A 24305-nucleotide genomic window follows, 5' to 3' on the forward strand; every position below is an offset into this window, starting at 1 on the left:
TTCTTCTCTGTGTATCATGTTAGGGTGCACATTCTGTTACTGGTCCCATTACTGGCAATGTTAATTCTGACTACTAAGTTAAGGTGGTGTGTGCCAGTTTTCTCCATTATAAATTTATTATTTTTCCTTTTGTAATTAGTGTCTTGTGGGGATATATTCTGAGACTGTGAAAATATCCTATTACTTTCAAGCATTCACCTACCAATTTTAGCAGCTGTGGATGACTCTTGCCCTAATCAATTTTCTTTTATGATGTTTGCTAAATGATGGTTTTCTAATTGTCTTTCCTTCTACATTTATTGGTTGGCTTTCTGCTGTAAGAAGGAACTTTCCCTTTTTATTTATTTATGTTTAACAATGTCGCCTTGGAGATTTTTACTTCATTATGTTGTAATCTTTTACAACTTATATATTGTGATCAAATTGTTCCAGATTTGGCCAGAAGAACCCCTTCCAACTGGCTGTGCAGAGAAGCCTTTTAAAATTAAGGTCTTGAAAAAAAAAAGTAAGATCTGGTTAATGTCTGTTGTCCTGAGGTAACTACTAATAACACCCTTGTCCACTCACCAAAGTGTCCCTGTTTAAATGATACATTTATGATAATTAAATCATCAATAAGGTGATAATCACCTTATTTAAAATGTAGAGCAAAAAAATAAAATAAAATGTAGAGCAGATCATTTTACTTTTCTCCTGAAAACTCTCCAGTGATTTTGCATCTCACTTTGAATTGAAGTCTCAGTTCTGGTACTGATCTACGTGGGATGCCCTTCTGATCACCATGTCTGTATGGACTCTTCTCATTCTTCTCATGGCCTGCTCTGTCCCGGCCACAGCTGGCCCTCTTACAATTCCTTAAATGCTGTGCACGCTCCCACCTCAAGGCCTTTGCATTTGCTGTTACTCTTCCTGAAACAGCCTTCTACATTGCCCACTTCTCTAGGTTTCTGCTCAAATGTCACTTCATCAGAGAGAGGTTCTGTAGCCACTTTCACATAAAATAGCAATCAGCTCCTTCTTCTCACCAGTACTCTGCCTTCTGTCCTCTGCTTTATCTTTTTCTGAACATCTGATGTCTTACTCATTGGTTTGCCCCTTTCCCCAATTAGAATAAATGTTCCACGGAGGCAATATACCCCTAGTGTTGTAGAAGGGTGTACCTAACAGGTAGTTTGTGTGGATTTATGGGGTATGTGAACTGAACTCACTCACTCATTACTTGTTTAAGAGGCAACTAGTGTAGCAGTTTCTGAGGCAGCTATTTCTCTTTATCAAAATTGAGTTTTGTTCTTTTTTGCTTTGCTTCTTTTTCACTACTGTTTGCCTTCACTTTTTTCCTCTTCAACTATTACCTATCCATCTTCTAAATCCCCATCTCTTTTTTGTCTTAGAGTTGGTCAGTTGTTACGACTGTTCCTTTACTTTCCCTTTTATTCTGGGTCTCTTATGATGGACAGTGTATTTAGGTGAGATTCCTCACTTTGCCACAAAATTTATCACTACTTTTGAAAAAATGGCACCACTGTAAAAATATAAAGAAATGAGTAAAGGGCGCTTGGGTGGTTCAGTCGGTTAAGCGTCTGCCTTCGGCTCAGGTCATGATCCCAGGGTCCTGGGATCCAGCTCCGCATCAGGCTCCCTGCTCAGCGGGGAGTCTGCTTCTTCCTCTCCCTCTCTCAAATAAATAAATAAAATCTTTAAAAAAAAAAATGAGTAAGAATGTCTCACTCCAAATTCAGGTTACAGTTGCCTCTGGAAGTTGGAGGGGGATATAATGGAAGAAGGATACAGAGGGCTTCAACTCTTAGTGCTTTCTCTCTTAAACTGAGTGGAGTATACACAGGTATTGGTTATACTTTGTCTTTTTATATGTCTGAAATACTGTGTAATAAATTTAAGGAAAAAAGTGTCCAGTGCACAACGATTGCTGGCTAGCTTTCCTCATCTTTTTAAGTTGTCCTATCATTCACTGCCTTTTTTACCAAAGGTCTGTAAGTTTTTCTTTGCTTCCTTATAGTTTCTTGCTCTCATAATTCTTACAGAAGATGACCCCAGTCAGTGTTGCCATTTCTTCCTTCTCCTACTTTGTTACCTTCTTTCTTTTTTCCACCTCCTGCTGCCCTGCCCTCCTTCTTTGTCCACCTTGTTGGCAGTAATTCCCATTTGTAGCTGAGAGTTAGTTCTCCTGATGCATCATCGAGCTGGAATCTGGGAGAAAAACAGACTGGGGACTTGGGATACACAAATTGATGTTCTGATTTTCCTTTCACTGCTAGTTCATGCTTTGTATGCCCATCAAATCTTGGTTGGTTCAGTCACTAAGCAGATTTTTCTTCATTCCACAAATATTTGAGTGCCTTTTGAATGCTAGGTTTTGTACAGCTTGATTGTGTAGCTTTGAGTCTTTACCATATGCTCCTATATGCAGTGTTGTGTCTAGTGCTATAGGATTAAAAGACAAATCAAGCAGGTTTTTGTCTCTACTTGCTTACAATTTGCTAGAGAAGATAAGACATGTATATAAATAGGTATGATACAGGCTAGAAACTGATATACCAAGACACTTATAAAGTGCTGTAGGAGTTCAGAGCATAGAAACACTACTTTTACCTCCTGAAGGGGTATCTGAAAGAAAAGTAAGGTTTGGCCATGCAAAGATGGACAAAGAAGATATTCAAGGCAGAGGGATTGTAGGATTAATGTAATTGCTGGATTATGAAGTTTGTGTATCTTTATACAAGATAATGCTAAATTATTTTCCCTGGTATACCTGAGAGTTTAAGTGTTTATATTGTTATACACCCTAACCAATACTTAGCTAGTCAGTGTTTTAATTTTTGTCAGTTAGTGGATGTGGATTTCATTGTGGTTTTATTTGCATTTTCCTGATATTTTATGAGTCTGAGCACCTTTTTATTTTTTATTTTATTTTTATTTTTTAAAAATATTTTATTTATTTGACAGAGAGAGACACAGCTAGAGAGGGAACACAAGCAGGGGGAGTGGGAGAGGGAGAAGCAGGCTTCCAGCTGAGCAGGGAGCCCGATGTGGGGCTGGATCCCAGGATCCTGGGATCATGACCTGAGCTGAAGGCAGACGCCTAACGACTGAGCCACCCAGGTGCCCCTGAGCACCTTTTTAATATGTTTACTAGCCATTCATGTTTTCTCCTGAGAAGTAAGTATTCAAGTTTTTTGGGGGGGGGGGAGGTGGGGTTGGTCTTTTTCATGTTAATTTATAGGAATTTTAAATATATTTTGAGTCCTCATCTTTTTTTTCTTTTTTCTTTTTTTTTTAATTCATGAGAGACGGAGAGAAAGGCAGAGTCAGAGGGAGAAGCAGGCTCCCTGCGGGAGCCCAATGCAGGACTTGATCCCAGGACCCTGGGATCATGACCTGAGCTGAAGGCAGATGCTTAACCGACTGAGCCACCCAGGTGCCCCGAGTCCTCATCTTTTGTCAGTTATCTGTACAGCTGGTATTCTCCCTGTTTATGGATTGTCATTTCACTTTATGTGTCTTTGGTTCCAAAGTTCTTAATTTAGTGTGTTATAACTTATCAGTCTTTTCCTTTATGGCATGTGATTTTTATTTCATCTAAGAAATTCTTCCTACTCTAAGGCCATAGAGTTATTCTCCTATTATTGTCTTCTAAAAGTTTTACATTTCTGTAGTACCTGGGTGGCTCAGTCTGTAAAGCATCGGACTCTTGGTTTCAGCTCAGGTCATGATCTCAGGGTCCTGGGGTCCAGCCCCACGTCAGGCTGTGGGGCTCTGTGCTCAGCATGGAGTCTGCTCAAAATTCTCTCTCCCTCTCCCTTTTCTCTCTCCCTCTCCCTCTTCTCTCTCCCTCTCCCTCCCTCTCCTGCCCCCCCACACTTGTATTCTTTCTCAAATAAATAAATAAATAAATAAAATCTTTAAAAAATAAATAAAAGTTTTACATTTTCATTTTTCATGCTTAAGTCTTTAATCCATTTAGAATTAATTTTTAAAAATAATGATTTTCATATTGGGTGTTGCTACGGATCCAATTCCATTTTTTCCTCCCGTATAGATGTTGACTTTTTTCCAACATTATTTTTTGAAAAGTCCAAACTTTCTTCACTGATCAGCAATACCACCTCTGTCATAAATCAAATTTCCGCATATGTAGGGTTGTTTTATGGGCTCTGTATTCTGTTATATAGGTTAATTTGTCTGAGTCAATTCCATGATGTCTTAATTACTAATGCTTTGAAATAATTCTTGATATCTGACAGGGTAAATCTCTAGTCTTGTTTGTTCTTTAAGAGTGTCTTGGCTCAGGGTGCCTGAGTGGCTCAGTCAGTTAAGCATCCAACTCTTGGTTTCAGCTCAGGTCATGATCTCAGGGTCATGAGCTCAAGCACCGTATTGGCCTCCACTCAGCTCTAAGTCCGCTTGTCCTTCTCCCTCTGCCCCCCCCCCCCCCCCGCCGCTTGATCGAGCACACTCTTTAAAATAAATAAATGAAATCTTAAAAAAGCGTATCTTGGCTCTTCTTGGCTTTGCTCATTGGTACACATTTTTTAGTTAACTTGTCAAATTGAATCTATTGAGATATTAATTGGAATTGAATCTATAGATCAATCTGGGAAAAATTGACATCTTTATGGTATTCAGTTTTTCAGCTCTTGAACATGATATAGCACTCTATTTAGGTCTTATCTGAATATCTTTTGAATTCACCCCTTTGTCTCCCTACTTTCATTGCTGGTTCAGATTCTCATTTCTTATTTGGACTGTTGCATTAACTTTGAACTGATCTCCGTGTCTTTAGTCTTCTTTTTGCAAGAGGCAGTCCGGCATAGTGACCTCTGGAACGAGATTTAGGAGCTTGAAATCTGGTTCCATCAGGACTGGGCAAGTTACTTAACCTCTCTTGCTTTAATTTTTTTTTTTTTTTAAGATTATTTATTTATTTGGCAGAGAAAGAGAGGGAACACAAGCAGGGAGAGTGGGAGAGGAGAAGCAGGCTTCCCGCTGAGCAGGGAGCCCGATGCGGGGCTCGATCCCAGGACCCTGGGATCATGACCTGAGCCGAAGGCAGACACTTAACGACTGAGCCACCCAGGCACCCCTAATTTTTTTTTTAAGATATTATTTATTTATTTGAGATACAGTGAGAGAGAGAGAGTGAGAGAACAGGAACAGGGGAGAGGGGCAGAGGGAGAGGGAGAAGCAGGCTCTCCACTGAGCAGGGAGCCCAACACGGGGTTGATCCCAGGACCCTGAGATCATGACCTGAGCCGAAGGCCAGACGTTTGACTGAGCCACCCAGGATCCCCCTCTTGTTTTAATTTAAGAGATAATAATAGTACTTACCTCATGGGGTTGTCATGAAGATTAAATATGAGTTTTAATATATGTAAAATAATTAGGACAGCATCAGGCAAACAGTAAATGTTCAATAAATGCTAGCTATTATTACTGCTGTGATTTATTTTTTTAACATTTATTTTTTTAGATTTATTTATTTATTTGAGAGGTCAAGCCCCACGTTGGGTGTGGAGTGTACTTAAATAAATAAATAAATAAATAAAAAGTTTTTAAGTAATCTCTGCACCCAACATGGGGCTCGACCTCACAACCCAGAGATCAAGAGTCACATGCTCTACTGACTGAGCCAGCCAGGCGCCCCTAGTTTGGGCATTTTGATTGATCATATCGCCATCCAATACAAGGGTGGGAAACATGGCAGGGAGGTAGGCTGGGTAGGAAAATCAAGAGTTCTCCTTTGAATCTGGTCCATTTGATATCCCTGAGAGGCACCAAGGAGGCAAAGGTATGTAGGTATTTAAATCTGGAGTTCAAAATAGGAGTCTGGACCTAGTAGGTGTGTTTGGGAGTCATCAGAATGAGGTGATACTTTAAATGTATGATAATTAATGAGATCACTGGGAGTACAGAAAGAGAATACCAACACCAATTCCTGAGGTTTTGTAGAAGAAGAGGGGTTGCCACAGGGGAGCTGGGGAGATGCTGCTAGTGAGGTGGGAAGAAAATCAGGAAAGGGTGTTCAGAGGCCAGAGAGGAGATTGTTTCCATGGAAAGGTGGAATGAAAGCCTAACTGTCATGGTTTGAGGAATGAATCAGAGATGAGGAAGTGGAGACTATGTATATAGAGACTTTCAGTTATGAAAGGTACAGAGAAGTGTAGCAGTAGCTGAAGGGGCATGTGGGAAGACTTTTTTTTTTTAAAGACGGGGAATACTCAAATATGATTACGCTGACTATATTTTAGTAGAGGGAGACTGATGGTGTATACATTGGGACAATTAAAGGAATAAAGTTCTGGGGAATTGAGAACAGACGGATTCCAAGTCCATGGGTAAGGATGAACCTTTCCTAGGAGGAAGGACTTCGCCTTCATTGTATTAGGAGCAAAAGAGACCATTTCAAAGGTAGGTAGGTTCATAGGTTTGGTAGTGGAAGATACCTAAAAAATGTATGACAGGGGCTCCTGGGTGGCTCAGTCATTAAGCGTCTGCCTTTGGCTCAGGTCACAATCCCAGGGTCCTGGAATCGAGCCCCGCATCGGGCTCCCGGCTCCGCAGGAAGTCTGCTTCTCCCTCTCCCACTCCCCCTGCTTGTGTTCCCTCTGTTGCTGTGTCTCTCTCTGTCAAATAAATAAAATCTTTAAAAAAAAAAAAAACATGTTGTATGACAGATTTAATTAGTTAAATTGTATGTGGAGAGGCAACTGCAAGTAACTTCCAAATACTTAGGAGTTCCCCACAGGGGTTGTAGATAGCCAAGTCCTCCATGCAGTTTTGATAATAAATGATAGCAGCATTTCCTGGACTATTTGTCCACAAGTATAACCCAGTCATGCTTGCTGGGTAGCCTAATTATAAAGACCCAAATTTTCTAATGGGCGTATTATTATTATTATTATTATTATTATTATTCATTTAATTTTTTTTTTAAGATTTTATTTATTTGAGAGAGAGAGAGGGATAGAGCACAAGCAGGGGGAGCAGCAGAGAGAGAGGGAGAAGCAGGCTCCCCGCCGAGCAGGGAGCCCGATGCGGGGCTCGATCCCAGGACCCTGGGATCATGATCTGAGCCGAAGGCAGACGCTTAACCGACTGAGCCACCCAGGCGCCCCTATTTTAATCATTTAAATAGTATTTATTGAGTATCTACTATAGCCAGGTCTTGATACTAGAGTGACAAGACAAATGAGGTCCTGGCATTCTTGGAGCTTGGATTTTTATGAGAGGGGGAGTAGATAGACAAGGAAATTTCAGAAAGAAGTGCCATGATGAAAATATATAGGATCTACTTTAGGTAGAGTGACCAGGAATATCTCTTTGTAGACATGACAATTTAGCAGAGACCTGAGTGATGAAAAAGAACCAGCCAGGCAGAAATCTGAAATTTAGCTTCTGGGCAAGGGAGTCAATTATTGCAAAAGCTTTGAGTCCTTTTAGTGAAATCAGTTATTGGTACTCTCATTCTCTTAGTATGAATGGAACAAATAGCCATGTGGAAGTGTTGGAGCACACCACCTTTAGAAACATCTTTGAAACATTGAACAGAAGCTTTTGATTATGGTTTTTTCCTCAGGAATGTTTTTGTTTTGTTGTTTTACAGAGCGAGAGGGAGGCTGGGAAGAGGGAGAGAGAGGTTTTTTTTTTTTTTTTTACTTTATTTATTTGAGAGAGAGTGAGTGAGAGAGAGAGCACAAGCTGAGGGGCAGAGGCAGAGGCAGAGGGAGAATCAGACTCCCCGCTGAGCAGGGAGCCTGATGTGGGGCTCGATCCCAGGACCCCGGGATCATGACCTGACTCCCAACCACTGAGCCACCGTGGCACCCTGAGAGAGAATCTTAAGCAGGCTCCACGCTCCACACCCTCCCAGCACTCCTCCCCCCCCCGCCCCCTGCCATGGAGCAGGATCTCACAACCCTGAGATCATGACAAGAGTCAGAGGCTTAATGGGCTGAGCTACCCAGGCACCCCGCCTCCCCCCAGGAATGTTTTGAACAGGTGTTGCTTTATGCCGGCCATTGAGTAATAATAAAGAAGGACAAAATTTGGATAAAATTTTAGTTTCCTCCCTGCCTGAAACAGTGCCAACCAGGCACAGAAGTGCTCACAAAAGTATTTATTGAATGGATGCATAAACTTGGATTTATATATGCTCTTCACGAGCTGTGTAACCTTGGGCAAATTTTTAACATCTATTACTTGAGTTTCAGTTTCCTCAACTGGCAAACGAGGAATGCCCCACAGCATTATTATATGGGTTAAATGTGAATTTATATGTAAAAAATCTGTGGCAATAGTTGAGCGGGAGTGAAGGAGAACAAGGGAAAGGAACTGCAGTTTGTTGGAAAGGAACTTTTAAAAGGGGAACAGAGATGTGGGACGTATAATGAGAGATGAGACATGAAAAGGTAAACTGGGTCCACTTTGGAAAGACCTTGGGAGCTCAGTTGAGGAGCTAGTACTTTATCATGATTTCCCTGGGAAGTGATGAAGAGTTGTAAACAGGGTAATGACATTTTAAATTTACATTTTTAAAGGTTACTCTGACACAGATTGGAGGATAATGATAAAAAGCTAGTTATCATTCCTGAGAAGGGTCGAAGCTTAGTGAACTGGGTATCTTCTGTTCTGCATATCTTTAGAAATGCAAATTACTTTCATCTATCTACTATCCATAAAAGAAAGGGAGTAAATAACAGGTCTGCTTTGATTACATCATCAGGCCTAATTTGAGATACCTCCAGGGAGTGTGTTGGCCATTTTAGAAGACTGGGCTTTCATCAAAGGTGTAGTCTGAGGGAAGAGCAATTTTCATACAGCTTAACCACTGTGAGCATAAGGGGAGAGAGATAGTTAAAGCCTTTTTACCATTTCATAGGACTAACGCTCTGGTAGTTTTAGGATTTTCCCAAAAGTCATTAGCAGTTAAAAGCGTTAAAGAACAAATCCGTGCTTGGGAGGAATGGGAGACAAGGGAGATTTGGGGGCTTTGAAGCTAGGCTTGGTAGTGGGGATGGAATGAGCAAGGCAGAAGAACCCCAAAGGATAGGTGGTGAGTGATGCTTGCCCATGAAGAGGGAGGGAAGCTAAACTGGAGGGGGGGAGAAAAGAACTGGTAGACATTTGGACCTGAAAAGAAGCTTTGAGGCTCAGTACCATAGGGGTCTAAGTGCGATTTCCCTTGTTGTTTTCCCATGTAGGTCATACTATGATGGTAGATACCAGATTTTGAATACTGAAATGGGAGTTCCACTTTCTGTATCAAAATTGTCAGATTCTTGGAATATATAACCCATGAATACTGTTGCAGGTTACCATTCATCACCTAATGGGAAGAGTCGGTAATTTCAAATTTCATAAAAGAGCCTGGTACTAATGATGCCACAGGTGATGTTTTCAATTAGCAGTGTCTTGATGTTTTCAATTAGCAGTGAGATTTATAGGCTGGTAAGAGCTAATCCTGTAATGTAGGAAAAAAACTGAGAAAGCAGGCCTATATCTGGCAAATCTCCTGAGGTAGGGCTTTGCTGATTCAGATTTCTTTGATTAAACCTGTAATATCTTATGAGTTTTCTGGAAGTAGATTTGTATCTGACATTGGTCGGATACTTTTCAGCTTCCAAAATAAGTAAGGCTTGCAGACAGGTTTGAAGTGAGAAGTTTTCAGTGACTTTCTAAGCTAAAGGAAAATAAAATGCACATTGCTTATAGAAGTAAATAAGTAGTAATTGGCAAATAATTCAGCAGAGTAGAAATGAGGAAGATTCAGAGACGGGTGGGGGGAGAGAAATTAGCTTCATTTTTGGGTAAACTTTGAGATAAACATGATGAATAACAACTTTCAAACCACTGGTCTCTCATAACTGTGCTGAAGAAATAGAATGGTTCATATCTAGGAGTACTTCTTAAAGTGCTTAAAGAATAGTAAGCCCAGTATTGAGATCTAGAAAAAAGTTCTAGAAATACTGTTTCTAAAGAAAGACTTGTCAGATGACCAATATCTCTATCAGGGGCAGCATCAGCATAAAATCCAGAAGTGGTGTTTTTATCTACTGCTCACTTGGCATTTTAATGTCCTATTCACTGGACAGTCTGCATTCCAGGTTTGAAGTTGGAAGGGAGTAGTAGAGTTAAGCTACTCAGGGCAGAGTGTATAAAACACCTGCTAGAGATGTACTAAGCCTTTTTGAGTTACATCACTTTTGCTCTATATTTTAAAATAATTCATTTATGCTTACTTGAGTATTTGTAATACTGTAAGGACAATGAACGGAATGTAGGAAAACAATAGATATTTATAGAATGATGCAGTATGATTTATTGCTATGCAGAGATAGAAATTTAGACAATGATGTAATACTTTATAAGGGGACTTCATCTATAACTTGATTACTGTTCTATCCCTGCCATCTAAAATAGGCCCAGAAGATAGTAGGTGCTCAAAGATTATTTGCTGAATAAATGGAAAAAAAAAAAAAAAGATTGAGGAGATTTAGTGATTCAATGTCAAGCTGAGTGTTTTCCCCCTAGTAGTTGGATTTGGTGATACATATGTATAGACCTGAACAAACTCCCTTTCTCTTAGAGATAATGTTTCAAGATGGCTCACTGAGGACCTTGTAAAATCAGATTTTGGTATAGAGAGGTGGTCATCTTAGATGACAGAAATCAAACCCATTATATTGGCTTATTAAGACATAGCACTTAGTGGGATGCCTGGGTGGCTCAGTTGGTTAAGCAACTGCCTTCGGCTCGGGTCATGATCCTGGAGTCCCGGGATTGAGTCCCACATCGGGCTCCCTGCTCGGCAGGGAGTCTGCTTCTCCCTCTGACCCTCCCCCCTCTCATGCTCTCTCTCTCTCATTCTCTCTCTCGAATAAATAAATAAAAATATTAAAAAAAAAAAAAAAAAGACGTAGCACTTAGTAATTAAGCTCACGATCCCCCCACCCCTTCTGATTTAATTGGCACAGGATATGGCCTGGAAAGGAGTTTTAATTACCCCCCCACCCCCGCCATTGATTGTTAATATGCAAGGTTAACGGCCACTGATATTTATATACCTTCCATGCAGACCTGACTCCTTTAATTTAGTAATGCAGTCTACAAGTTACAGCAGAAAATGACTTGAGAGCTATTTTACTTCCAAATATTTTCTGACTTAAAAAGCAGGATTGGGATTGGGGCGCCTGGGTGGCTCAGTTGGTTAAGCGACTGCCTTCGGCTCAGGTCATGATCCTGGAGTCCCTGGATCGAGTCCGGCATCGGGCTCCTGGCTCGGCAGGGAGTCTGCTTCTCCCTCTGACCCTCCCCCCTCTCATGTGCTCTCTCTCTCTCTCTCTCATTCTCTCTCTCAAATAAATAAATTTAAAAAATCTTTAAAAAAATAAAAAATAAAAAAAAATAAAAAATAAAAAGCAGGATTGGGATTGCAGTTTTTAAGACAGTCTTCAGTGCAAACATGCTGGCCGTTAGATTTCGCAGTGCTTTTTATTGCTTTGCAGTGGAGAGTTATGTGCTCTATGAATTAAAAATGAGACCACCAAAGGGAGCTAACAAGAATGAGTTGAGGAGGAGTCGCTTTTCTGTTGAATACTGTCTGTATTTACTCTCCATGTGAGTCTCTATTTGTTTAATTATCTATTAGAGTAGGTAACATCCCTGTTCTTTTTTTTTTTTTTTTTTAAGATTTTATTTATTTATTTGACAGAGAGTGATAGCAAGAGCAGGAACACAAGCAGGGGGAGTGGGAGATGGAGATGCAGGCTTCCCGGGGATCAGGGAGCCCAATGCAGGGCTTGATCCCAGGACCCTGAGATCATGACCTGAGCTAAAGGCAGACGCTTAACGACTGAGCCACCCAGGCGCCCCAACATCCCTGTTCTTAAGTAGCCGAATGACAGTCTCATCTGGAAGACTTGTCTTTTATTGTGTTAGTTTTTGGGGTTTTTTAAAAGATTTTTTAATTTAGGGCAACCCTCTCGGGTCCCCTCCCTCCTTGGGAGCTTTGTATTATCACTTTACTATTGCTCAATAAATCTTGCTTTGCTGCCCACCAAAAAAAAAAAGATTTTTTTATTTATTTGAGAGAGAGCACACGAGTGGGGGGGGGGGGCGCGGACAGAGGGAGAGAGAGACGCAGACTCCCCGCTAAGCAGGTAGCCCAACTCAGGGCTCAATCCCAGGACCCCGGGATCATGACCCGAGCAGACACTTAACCGACTGAGCCACCCAGGTGTCCCTATATTAGTTTCTTGAATACTGATAAAGGGACTGTAAATTAATTTAGTGCAAAGTGTTTTTTTTTTTTAAGATTTTATTTACTTATGGGCGCCTGGGTGGCTCAGTTGGTTAAGCAACCGCCTTCGGCTCAGGTCATGATCCTGGAGTCCCAGGATCGAGTCCCACATCGGGCTCCCTGCTCAGCGGGGAGTCTGCTTCTCCCTCTGATCCTCCCCCTCTCATGCTCTTTGTCTCCAATTCTCTCTCTCAGATAAATAAATAAAATCTTAAAAAAAAAAAAAAAGATTTTATTTACTTATTTGACAGATAAAGAGAGCACAAGCAAGGAGAGTGGAAGGCAGAGGGAGAGGGAGAAGCAGACTCCCTGCCGAGCAGAGAGCCCCACGTGGAGCTCAATCCCAGGACCCTGAGATCATGACCTGAGCCAAAGGCAGCCGCTTTAACTGACTGAGCCACCCAGGTGCCCCTAGTGCAAAGTTTTAAGGGAAAGATGAGCAGCACTGTTTTTCAAACTGCTGGTTGTGGTCAACATTTTTTAAAAATGAAGTCAAATAGAAAATACCAATATTAATAAGTATTGTTTTGTGAAACTTGTTTCAGTTCTGTAGACACATGTACTGGGTCTTAATATAAAAACGACTTACTTGGGGGGTGCCTGGATAGCTCAGTCGGTTAAGTGTCCGACTGTTGATTTTCAGGTCAGTTCGTGATCTCAGGGTTGTGAGATCGAGCTCCACGTCAGGCCTCCATAAGATTCTCCTTCTTCCTCTGTCCCCCACCCCAAATGACTTACTTAATGTAAATGGTATTCAGAAAAATTTGAGAATGCCTGGGTGGCTCAGTCACTTGGGCATCTGGCTTCAGCTCAGGTTGTGATCCCAGGGTCCTGGGATCGAGTCCCGCATTGGGCTCCTTGCTTGGCAGGGAGCCTGCTTCTCCCTCTGCCTGCCGCTCCCCCTGCTTGTGCTCTCTCACTCTCTCTCGACAAATAAATAAATAAAATATTTTTTAAAAAGAAAAAAGGAAAAAAAATTGAAAGCCATAGGGCTAGAGCATATGAAAAAGATGGAGGAAAAGAGGTGGTTGTCCTATCGTTCTCTTAATGGGGCCAGACTGCTTATTATCCACATTTATTTTCTCTCTTTTTCTCTTACCGTCTCTCACACTTTCTTTTGTTTTTTTACCCAGTTGCTTATTCTTTGGATCTGACCATATTGTTCAAATTCTTTACTACTGTTTCTTTACCAGAAGAGCAAAAATAAGTGTGTTTCACTGACAGTGTAGTTTTTATAGCATTAACTTGTTTTATTTATTTATTATTTACATTTTTAAAATTAGAGTATAATTGACATACAGTAGTATTACTTTAGTTTCAGGTGTACAACACAATGGTTCAAGTTCTTTACATGTTATGCTGGGCTCCCCACAAGTGTAGCTGCCATCTGTCACCATGCAACGCTCTTATAATATAACTGACTGTATTCCTTACGCTGTGCCTTTTATTCCTGTGACTTATTCTTTCCATAACTGGAAGCCTGTATCTCCCATTCCCCTTCACCCATTTTGCCCATCCCCTCCCTCCCCCTCTTCCCTCTGGCAACCATCAGTTTGTTCTCTATAGCTCTGATTCTGCTTTTGTTTCTTTATTCATTTGTTTTTTAGATTCCCAGATACGAGTGACATCATATGGCAGTTCAAGAAAGTTCCCCAAAACACAAAAGTGAAAGCTATTACTCCTGGGCGCCTGGGTGGCTCAGTCGTTAAGCGTCTGCCTTCGGCTCAGGTCATGATCCCAGGGTCCTGGGATCGAGCTGCACATCGGGCTCCCTGCTCGGTGGGAAGCCTGCTTCTCCCTCTCCCACTCCCCCTGCTTGTGTTCTTGCTCTCACTATCTCTCTCTCTGTCAAATAAAGAAATAAAATCTTAAAAAAAAAAAAAAGAAAGCTATTACTCCTTGGGGTGCCTGGTGGCTCAGTCGGTTAAGCGTCCGACTCTTGATTCTGCTTGGGTCGTGATCTCACAGTCGTAAGATTGAGCCCTGAATCTGGCTCCATGCTCAGTGTGGGGTTTGCTTGAGATTCTTTCTCTCCTCCCTTCTGCTCACGTGTGTGTGCGTGTGCTCTCTCTCTCAAAATAAATACATAAAATCTTAAAAAAGATTCTTTCTCCCTTGCCCTCTGCCCCTCCCTGCTAAAAAAAACCACCACCACCACCAACAAAAAACACCAAGGCTACATTTGGATCATCTAGATTTCATTTATTTTCATTTGTCCCCCAAGCTCTGTGTTCAGCATTTGCTCTCCTATAGATAGGAACTGTCTAGCAATTGTTTAGGTGTAAGTTAAGCATAAATGAAAAAGAACTTAGTAAATTGGTCAGGGAGAAGTGAGTACAGGATGGGGAATAGATGATGTCATAAACTTTGCATTAAAAAAAATTGTGAGAACTAAAAAGATGTACCATTCATTGCCTATTCCTGAAACATAGAAGACCAAAGGAAGGGGGAATAAAAGAAGAAAGAAGGAAAATAATTTCATTTAAAAAAACTGATACATAGTTTTTATTTTTTTTATTATTTATTTATTTTTTTAAAGATTTTATTTATTTGAGAGAGAATGAGAGAGAAAGTACATGAGAAGGGGTAGGGTCGGAGGGAGAAGCAGACTCCCCACTGAGCAGGGAGCCCGATGTGGGACTCGATTCTGGGACTCCAGGATCATGACCTGAGCCGAAGGCAGTTGCTTAACCAACTGAGCCACTCAGGCGCCCCTGATACGTAGTTTTTAGTACTTAGAATAGTGTCTGGTACTAGTAGGTACTCAATAAATATTTGAATGAATAATTGAAGTTTTCTTTTTAAAAAGGGAGTTAACCAGTACCTCAGGAAACTTGTATTCCACTTACCAGCTAGTTCATACTTAGTTTAGAAGAATGTATTCTGAGAGCATGGTTCATTAGAATCATCATGGGTAAATAAGATGTGGGCTTTTTCTAAGAATTCAAAACCTTTGTTTTGACTTTAACTGAGAATACCATTTTGATTTTTTTTTAAGATTTTATTTATTTATTTGACAGAACAAGAGCAGGGGCAGAGGGAGAGGGAGAAGCAGGCTCCCCGCTGAGCAAGGAGCCCAATGCAGGGCTCAATCCCAGGACCCTGGGATCATGACCTGAGCCAAAGACAGATGCTTAACCAACTGAGCCACCCAGGTGTCCCAAGAGTACAATTTTTAGAAATTGTCTGTGTTAGAGAAAACTAGTGATGAGTCTTTTGGATTTGGTATACGGAAGAGTTTGCATGCCTAGATGTTGTCCATGCCTTTATGATGATTCGTTTAGTCCTTGTTTTGTCATGGCAAATACACAAGGGTCAAAAAAATTAAAAAAAAACAAACTGTATAGACAGATTTACAAGCCAGTTGCTCTAGCCAGTATATAGGCTTGTATAGTTATCATTCGGCTGCTACCTTCTATAGCAGATGCTGTAGAATAGACATTGGACAATAATCACAGGGAAATAGATTGCCTGTCTACTAGAGGCTACTGTATACCATTTAGTATTTCTAATAATCCGTAGGATCCCTAAGCTTATCCCAATGCAGCTTCTAAAACCCAAACAGCCTCAAAACATTTATTCTTTTTAGAATAATAAAATAATAGAATTGATTTGGAGGACATTTTTTAAAGGTCAGCTTGTCCAACCCTGAACCGATGATTAAATCTCTTTATGGAGCAGACCTAACAAGACTTTGCTTCAGACAGACACCCTCATTTCCTTCACTTACTCTTCAAATGGCATGACTCTAGGGGCGCCTGGGTGGCTCAGATGGTTAAGTGTCTGCCTTCGGCTCAGGTCATGACCCCAGAGTCCTGGAATTGAGCCCCACATCGGGCTCCTGGCTCAGTGGGGAGCCAGCTTCTCCCTCTCCCTCTCTCCCTGCTCATGCTCTCTCTCTGTGTCTCAAATGAATAAATAAAATCTTAAAAAAAAAAAACTAAAAAAAAAAATGGCATAACTCTAGGCCCCCTCCCTTATTCTTTTCTTAGATTTTTAAAGTCCTCTCTCTCTCTATCTCTTTTTTTTTTTAAGATTTTATTTTTATTTATGAGAGAGAGAGAGCGCAGAGGAAGAGGTACAAGCAGGTTCCGTGCCAAGTGTGGAGCTCAACACAGGGCTTGATCCCACAACCCTAAGATCATGACCTGAGACAAAACCAAGAGTCAGACACTTCAGTGACTGAGCCACCCAGGTGCCCCTTAAAGTCCTCTTTTTTTTAAGGTTCCACACTCAGAACTAAGCACAGTACTCAAGTGTAGTCTGATTTGCATAGAGAAGAATGTCATTTCCCTTATCAGACTTTGTTTCTAATGAAACCTGCTATCAGCAGTTTTGGCAGCCATGTTATACTGTTTGTCTCATTGAAATAGATTTTTTTTAAAGCCCTAGTCTATCTCACATGTATTGGCCCATTTTGCTGTTTTTAGTTCAACGTGCGTGACATTATATTTATCCTTATTAAATCTTACCTTGTTAGATTTAACCTCCTCTTCCAGCCAATTAGAATTACTTTAAAAGTTGATTCTATCATACAGGATATTTGCTTTCTCATCCTATCATTTATATATTTGATCATCATCCTCTTCTGTGTTCTCATCCAAGTCATTTTAAAAAAATGTTTTTTAAAGATTTTATTTATTTATTTGACAGAAAGACAGAGAAGTACAAGCAGGGGGAGCGGCAGAGGGAGAGGGAGAAGCAGGCTCCCCACTAAGCAGGGAGCCTGATATGGGGCTTGATCCCAGGACCCTGGGATCATGACCTGAGCTGAAGGCAGACGCTTAACCAACTGAGCCACCCAGGCTCCCCCCAAATCATTTTAAAAAAATGTTGCAGAGGACAAGTTTCTCTGGGGTCCTGTGACATACTACTAAACCTTCTAGACTTACCTGTACTCTTTAGGTATGGTTTATATAGTGATCTATGAAGCCACTTAACTATTACAAAATTCATATTTTTCACCTTGAAAATCCAGAAGTATTTATCTTTACAGCATTCCCTGGTCATACTGTGTTAAAAATAGGAAAATGAGTTAGTTTGGTTATGGCTCCTAGTGATCCCTGTGTCCTGCCAAATACTCATAATTAATATGTTAGTGTTTTTTTGTTGTTTTTTTTTAAAGATTTTATTTATTTATTTATTTGAGAGAGAGAGAATGAGACAGAGCATGAGAGGGGTGAGGGTCAGAGGGAGAAGCAGACTCCCCACCGAGTGGGAAGCCTGATGCGGGACTCGATCCCGGGACTCCAGGATCGTGACCCGAGCCAAAGGCAGTCGCCTAACCAACTGAGCTACCCAGGCGCCCCTAATATGTTAGTGTTTTAATCAGTAATACACTATTTACATCAAAGAGTGGACCTGTGTCTTATACTTTTTGTAAGTCTCAGCACATTCTGGGTTTCACCTCAAGCTGCTTATATATATATCAGTGCCACTTTTTTTTTAATAGTTTCTTTCCTTTTATATGTATTTTTCTTTTTTTTATAGTTTTATTTTATTTTATTTTATTTAGTTGACAGAGAGAGAGACAGCGAGAGAGGGAACACAAGCAGGGAGAGTGGCAGAGGGAGAAGCAGGCTTCCCGCAGAGCAGGGATCCCGATGTGGGGCTCGATACGGGGCTCGATCCCAGGACCCTGGGATCATGACCTGAGCCGAAGGCAGAAGCTTAACGACTGAGCCACCCAGGCGCCCCCCTTTTATATGTATTTTTCTTGGGCATGTCCTTCTAATTCTGAGCTGACAGTGAGCTTTCCATTTAGTCTCTTTAGATACCTCCCCTCTTTTTTCCCCTCTATCTCAGATAATGTGAGATTGGCAAAATTTCATTTTTGAGATCCTCAGTCCTGTTGTCTCCCCTTTTATTATCTCAGGCCATGGGCTTGGGTCCTATTGTCATTGTTTTTTGAAGCCTGTTCTCTTAGAGACTAGGAACCACATCTGGCTATGTTCTTTGTTCTTTTTACTTATCTGGCTTGGCTGCTTCCTTTTCAGGCTCCCACCACTTCCTCTTTTCTGATCAGTTTCTTCTTGGTCAAATTCAGTTCAGAATTAAAATTCTACTCATTTCTTCTGCCTTCCTGGTGATAGAATAATTAGCAAACAGTTTTTTTAAAAGATTTATTTATTTATTTTAGAGAGAGAGAGAGAGAGAGAGTGTGCAAGCAGTGGGAGGGGCAGAGGGAGAGAAGCAGATTCCTGCTGAGCGTGGAGCCCGATGAGGGGCTTGATCTCACAAAGATCACGACCTGAGCCAAAATCAAGAATCAGCCGCTTAACTAACTAAGCCACCCAGGCACCCCAAGGCAGTTTTTTTTTAGGGGGGGAGGGAGCAGCAGAGGGGGAGAGAGAGAAAGAGAATCCCAAGCAGGCTCCACACCCAGGGTGTGGAGCCCATAGTGGGGCTCAATCCTCACAAAACCAAGAGCTGAAACCAAGTGTGGGATACTTAACTGACTGAGCCACCCAGGCACCCCAGCAAGGCAATTTTTAAAATATATGCTGCTTTTTAGTTGAATGTGATTTTTCAGTAGATGTTCAGACAGGAGAAATCTTTTATTACTTTCTGTGACAGAGGGTGCCCACCAGAAAGTACTCTTATTTTACCATTACTCAGTAGTAAGGAATCTCACTAGCTTTGTGTTAAAACCTGCAGCACCATCTCTTCTTACCAGGTCTCCCTGATCTGCCCTGTCAGCCTTCCCACAAATCTGGGAAATCAGTCTGCTTTCCCCTCTTCTTTAAGGTGTTCTGACTAGTTATTTACTGGATTTTTTTTTTTTTCTTTTGAAGCTGACCTCAGAGTAGAATGTAGCCTCTCTAGTTCTTGCTCTTTCACACTGGGACTGACACAGGGGTATTGCCATGTTTTGCTTCAGATGTTTTCATCATGATGGAGTCTAAATGAGGGCATAAGTAGGGAAGTTAGAAGCTTAGGACCTCATATAAACCAAGTTAGTTTCTAATTTTCTTTGGTGCTATGGACAACCTGTCTACTTGCTTCTCTTACTCAAGGTAGAGCTCATCAAGCCTTTCCCTCTCCCTTCTTAGGCTCTCTAGAAGAGGGCATTCAACAGATGGTAGGCCTGAGGGAGAAGGTTAAATAAAACATAGTCGTGAATACCTACAGACCACTCAGAGGTTGCCTTATCTCAAAAGAGTAGTTTATGCCTCAGGAGACCATGAAGCAGCTCTTCATGGAATCCCAGTTAGATAAAAGAAAGAATTCTTGATCATGCTTCTGTTCCTCTGTTACTTCCATTTAGATGCTTTCTGCTGTTTCCACTCTTGGTGTGAATTTCCACTTAGCAATGCACATTTTTAACACATACTCAACTTATCTTTTTATCAGGTGAGATTTCTGTATCCTTATATTTGATCAGATGTCACATTCCAAAATGATCACAATGTACTAGTGCTGAGTATTCTGGAAAATGCAAACAAAAATATAAATCACATCAACAAATACTTACTAAGCACAGAAAAGAGAAGTTACTCCTTCAAATAGCTTATGTTTCATTGGAATGAATTAAATACATGAAGTAGGGGCCCCTGGCTGGCTCAGTCAGTGGAGCATGCAACTCTTGATCTCGGGGTCATGAGTTCAAGCCCCACATTGGGTGTAGAGATTACTTAAAAAAAAAAAAATACATGAAGCAATTGGAGAATGTAATAAAATGCTAAATTGTACATTGGTACCAACTACGTAGGCTCCACCACTCAGAGTGGGTTTTCCTGATCGATGCTCAGTTTACCTCTGAGAAGGAGCAGACTTTTGTATTTCCAAAATTGTTGCTTACTTAATCTGTTACTGTTTTGCTATAGACAGGGTCCCAGAACTGTGCTCACCAGTGACCTTTAGCCTCCATCTCTAGGAATGTGGAACTGAATGGTACTCTTGCTCCCACAGCAGAGTAAAAGAAATGCACTGTAGCAAGAACATGAGTAATTCAAATATATTTGACGTTTTTGGATCTTAAAATCTCTGATGAGAAAATATAGTTTTGTGTATTTAGTTTGGCTGTTTTGAGTTAGTTAATTTTAGGGGTAATTTTTAGAATTAGTTTTAAAGTTTCAGCATCAAATTGCTTAGTCATGAGGGATTAGGTGTAAAGCCACATTATATTGAGAAGACTAGGGACTATTGCTATGTATTAACCTTGCTAGCCAGTAATATTTGAGAAGGAAAAAAAACCACTCTACATTCTAAAAGGTTGAGCTGTTGCTATGTTTCAAAATCCGATTCGCCTTGATTCCTGATGATCTTCACTAATCTTTCAAGGAATCATCAGATGTGGTATATTTGAGAATGATATGTATTGAGATACTTGTTGAGAATGATAAGGCAACAAAGTCTCCCAAAGACTAGCATCATGTTTCTAAAGTTTTGTAGTGTTTTGCTTTATTTTCTGTACTATTTGTTGTGGGAGCATTGGTAGCTTCCTGATTTTGAGAAGTGGAAGAACTGGGTTGGAGTACTTTTCTAGAAAACCCAGTGCTTCTGCAGTTTTATATAGTCTCAAGGGATCAGTAGTATGTTTCACATGACATTAATATAGACAGAAAGAAGGATTCTTCACCTCCACTCAACCCCAACCCTTTGAGCAAGGCACACATACCTCAAGGCCTCAGGGAGAAGAAAGCACCTTTTGTTTTTCTAGCCTTTGAAATACCTTTTAGCATCAAGAAACTTGTGTTTCATAAAAACTGGTTTGCATTTCGGGTGCCAGGATTCAACTAATAACATACAGCCTTGCTATTTAGACAACAGCAGAAAGAGAAATTTCTTTCTTTTCTCTTCCCTCCGCCACCCCCCCCCCTTTTTTTTTAAAGCATTTATGCCGTTAAATTTTTATTACTCCTATGTGGATTGTTAGGACAATAATCAGAACATTTTCTGTTTATTTTGTTTTCCAATAAGAATTGATAATGTCTCTAAGATTTATAGGAGTGCAGCCAGTTTTCTATCAATGGTTGTTTTTGCCTGAATGTAATGATTCTGTACTGTTTGGGGAGAATGTGTACTGCTGAGGTGCATATAAAGAATTGCCATGTAACCCACACACTTAGCGTTCTATAGAACATTTTTATCTCCCCAGAAAGTTCCCTTTTATATCTTCCAAGTCAATCTCTGCCCTGCCAGGAAACCACTGTTCTCCTTAGCTTTGCCTGTTTTAGAACATCATATAAATGGAATCGTACATTATATATTCTTTTTATCTAGCTTCTTTTGTTCGGTATTATGTCTGTGAGATGCATCCATGTTGTTGCACTCCTTCGTTTCGCTGACTGGTATTCCATCGTATGAATATACCACAGTTTGTGCATCCAGTTCTCTTAATTACAAACATTTGGATTCTTTCCAATTTTTGCTTTTATGCTATGGCATTTATGTACAGCCTTGAGTGGACTTATATTTTCGTTTCTCTTGGATAAATACCTATGAGTAGAATTGCTGGACCAAAGGGCAGATAGATACTTAATTTTATAAGAAACAGTCAAACCTGGGGGCGCCTGGGTGGCTCAGTCGTTAAGCGTCTGCCTTCAGCTCAGGTCATGATTCCAGGGTTCTGGGATCGAGCCCCACGTTGGGCTCCCTGCTCCGTGGGAAGCCTGCTTCTCCCTCTCCCACTCCCCTGCTTGTGTTCTCTCTCTCACTGTGTCTCTCTCTGTCAGATAAATAAATAAAATCTTTAAAAAAAAAAAAAAAAAGAAAGAAACAGTCAAACCTTTTTCTAAATTGGCTGTGTTATTTTACACTACTGCTGGAAAAGAATAGTTCTGGTTGCTCTGCATCCTTGCCAACATTTGGGTTGTCTTTCTTTTTAACTTTAGCTGTTCTAGTGAATACAGGTACAAATTCTGTAAGTGAATTAAAATACATTTTATTTTGAGAATTTTGTGGCATGTCTTGAGATAGTTGGAAATACTCCTTAATTTGGTACATCTCTCTTTTTTTTAAAAGATTTTATTTATTTATTAGAGAGAGAGCACGAGCGGGGGGTGGGGGGTAGGAGCAGAGGGAGAGGGAGCCCGCCAAGCAGGTTGCCCAATGCAGGGCTTGATCCTGGAACTCCGGGATCATGACCTGAGCCCAAGGCAGACGCCCAACCAACAGCCACCCACGCGCCCCTAATTTGGTACATCTCTTAAGATTCTTTTCAAGTTTGGTCTGCGGCAAATGTTGATCACAACAGTAGGTCTCCAGGATAGGGCCCAGGATATTCTTTCCCACTAACCACGGCTGGAGTTTATGAGGGAAAATTATTGTTAATCCTATACATCAATTTTAGTCCCTTACGGTTTCCAAAATATTTTCTCACATATTTACTCTAGACAGCCAATGTGATTCCCATTTTATAGATGAAGGAATGAAGACTAGAGAGCTTGTCTAAGATTTGCCTAAGGCTTTCAGGGACTGAAACACACCACTTTTAGTTAGTTATATTCCACAGAATGAAAGCTGACCTTGAAATATATCCTGGTCATTGATTTGTCCTTTTCAAGTGGCTTCTAGGAATTCTGAGTCTTGTTTTAGTCCCTAGAGTAGATCAGCTGATATGGTTATAGAGATAACTGCAGTGGTGCCTTTCGAAGAACAAATACGTTACTGAGTGTCCTAAACTGACATTTTGGAACTCTGCGTATGATTCTCAGAGCCCTTTTAGGAACCCCTGTCTAAACAGTTTTAGCAGTGAATATCTGTCATTGCCCACATTGTTGTGAGGGGGGATAGCACAGCAGGTAATCTGAACTGAATGGGAAGAAACTTCATCAAAGTGAGTAATGTTTATAGTTTTCCAAACCAAATTGCAGTTAAATTGTTTAAACATAAATCCACTTTTGCACCACTGTCAGATGTTAACATAGGTTGTTTGTTTTATTTCAGTGATGTCCTTGCTTTGCCCATTTTTAAGCAAGAAGAGTCGAGTTTGCCCCCTGATAATGAGAATAAAATCCTGCCTTTTCAATATGTGCTCTGTGCTGCCACGTCTCCAGCAGTGAAACTCCATGATGAAACTCTGACGTACCTCAATCAAGGTTAGAGGCTTCCTTATTTGTTAGTAGTATTGAAGATCTGGTGGATGGCTGACATTTTATTAGGTGTACTTTTATGTAAAAAGTACGTCTTTCTAGTGTGACCTGTCAGAGTTGAAGCCTTACATCAGAGATTTGCACTTTTATGTCGTATTTGATGTATATCAGCGGCTTCTTTGGTTTACCGATTTTACTTCCTATCTCCCTCTTTCTTTCTTTTTTTTTTTTGCATTTTAATTTTTTTATTGTTAGGTTAATCCCCATACATTACATCATTAGTTTTAGATATAGTGTTCCATGAGTCATTGTTTGTGCATAACACCCAGTGCTCCATGCAGAACGTGCCCTCCTCAATACCCATCACCAGGCTAACCCATCCTCCCACCCCCCTCCCCTCTAGAACCCTCAGTTTGTTTTTCAGAGTCCATCGTCTCTCATGGTTCTTCTCCCCCTCCGATTTCCCCCCTTCATTCTTCTCCCTCTTTCTTTCTAATCCTTACCCAGCTCTGTTTACCAGTTGTGTGACCTTGGGTACGTTACTTAAACTCTTTACATTTCAATTCCTTTATCTGTAAAAATGGGATTGATAATACTTTCGAGAATTGTATCAACTAATGATATAATATGTGAAAACACTTAGCACTGTGTCTGGCATATAGTAAAGGAGTATAGTTGTTACTAACAATATTATACTCTCGTATATTCAACCAGCTGAATTTTATTCTTTCTGAATCTTGCAAACTTAATTTATGATGAATATAATATATAGTAACTTTTTCTTCCAGGACAGTCTTATGAAATTCGTATGCTAGACAATAGGAAACTTGGAGAACTTCCAGAAATTAATGGCAAGTTGGTGAAGGTAAAAGAAAATGAGTAAATCAATCCTCTGCACAATATCCTTTTACTGACCCTTTTTGGGTAATGTTCTTTTGCTTCCATAAAGGGCT

General features: G+C 40.6%; 1 protein-coding gene across 6 annotated transcripts in view; it reads left to right on the forward strand.

The window, feature by feature from the left end:
• TFCP2 (transcription factor CP2) overlaps window positions 1-24305 on the forward strand; it is a 56860-nt gene that overhangs the window by 13909 nt on the left and 18646 nt on the right. For all 6 annotated transcript variants that reach the window (XM_032420485.1, XM_032420486.1, XM_032420489.1 and 3 more), the window contains exons 2-3: window positions 23207-23358; window positions 24141-24217. In XM_032420485.1, coding sequence (XP_032276376.1) covers window positions 23207-23358; window positions 24141-24217 — 229 coding nt within the window. The remainder of the gene's footprint in view (window positions 1-23206; window positions 23359-24140; window positions 24218-24305) is intronic.

The sequence above is a fragment of the Phoca vitulina genome, unplaced genomic scaffold (genome assembly GCF_004348235.1).
Source record: "Phoca vitulina isolate PV1807 unplaced genomic scaffold, GSC_HSeal_1.0 scaffold23, whole genome shotgun sequence".
Classification (NCBI taxonomy): Eukaryota; Metazoa; Chordata; class Mammalia; order Carnivora; family Phocidae; genus Phoca; species Phoca vitulina.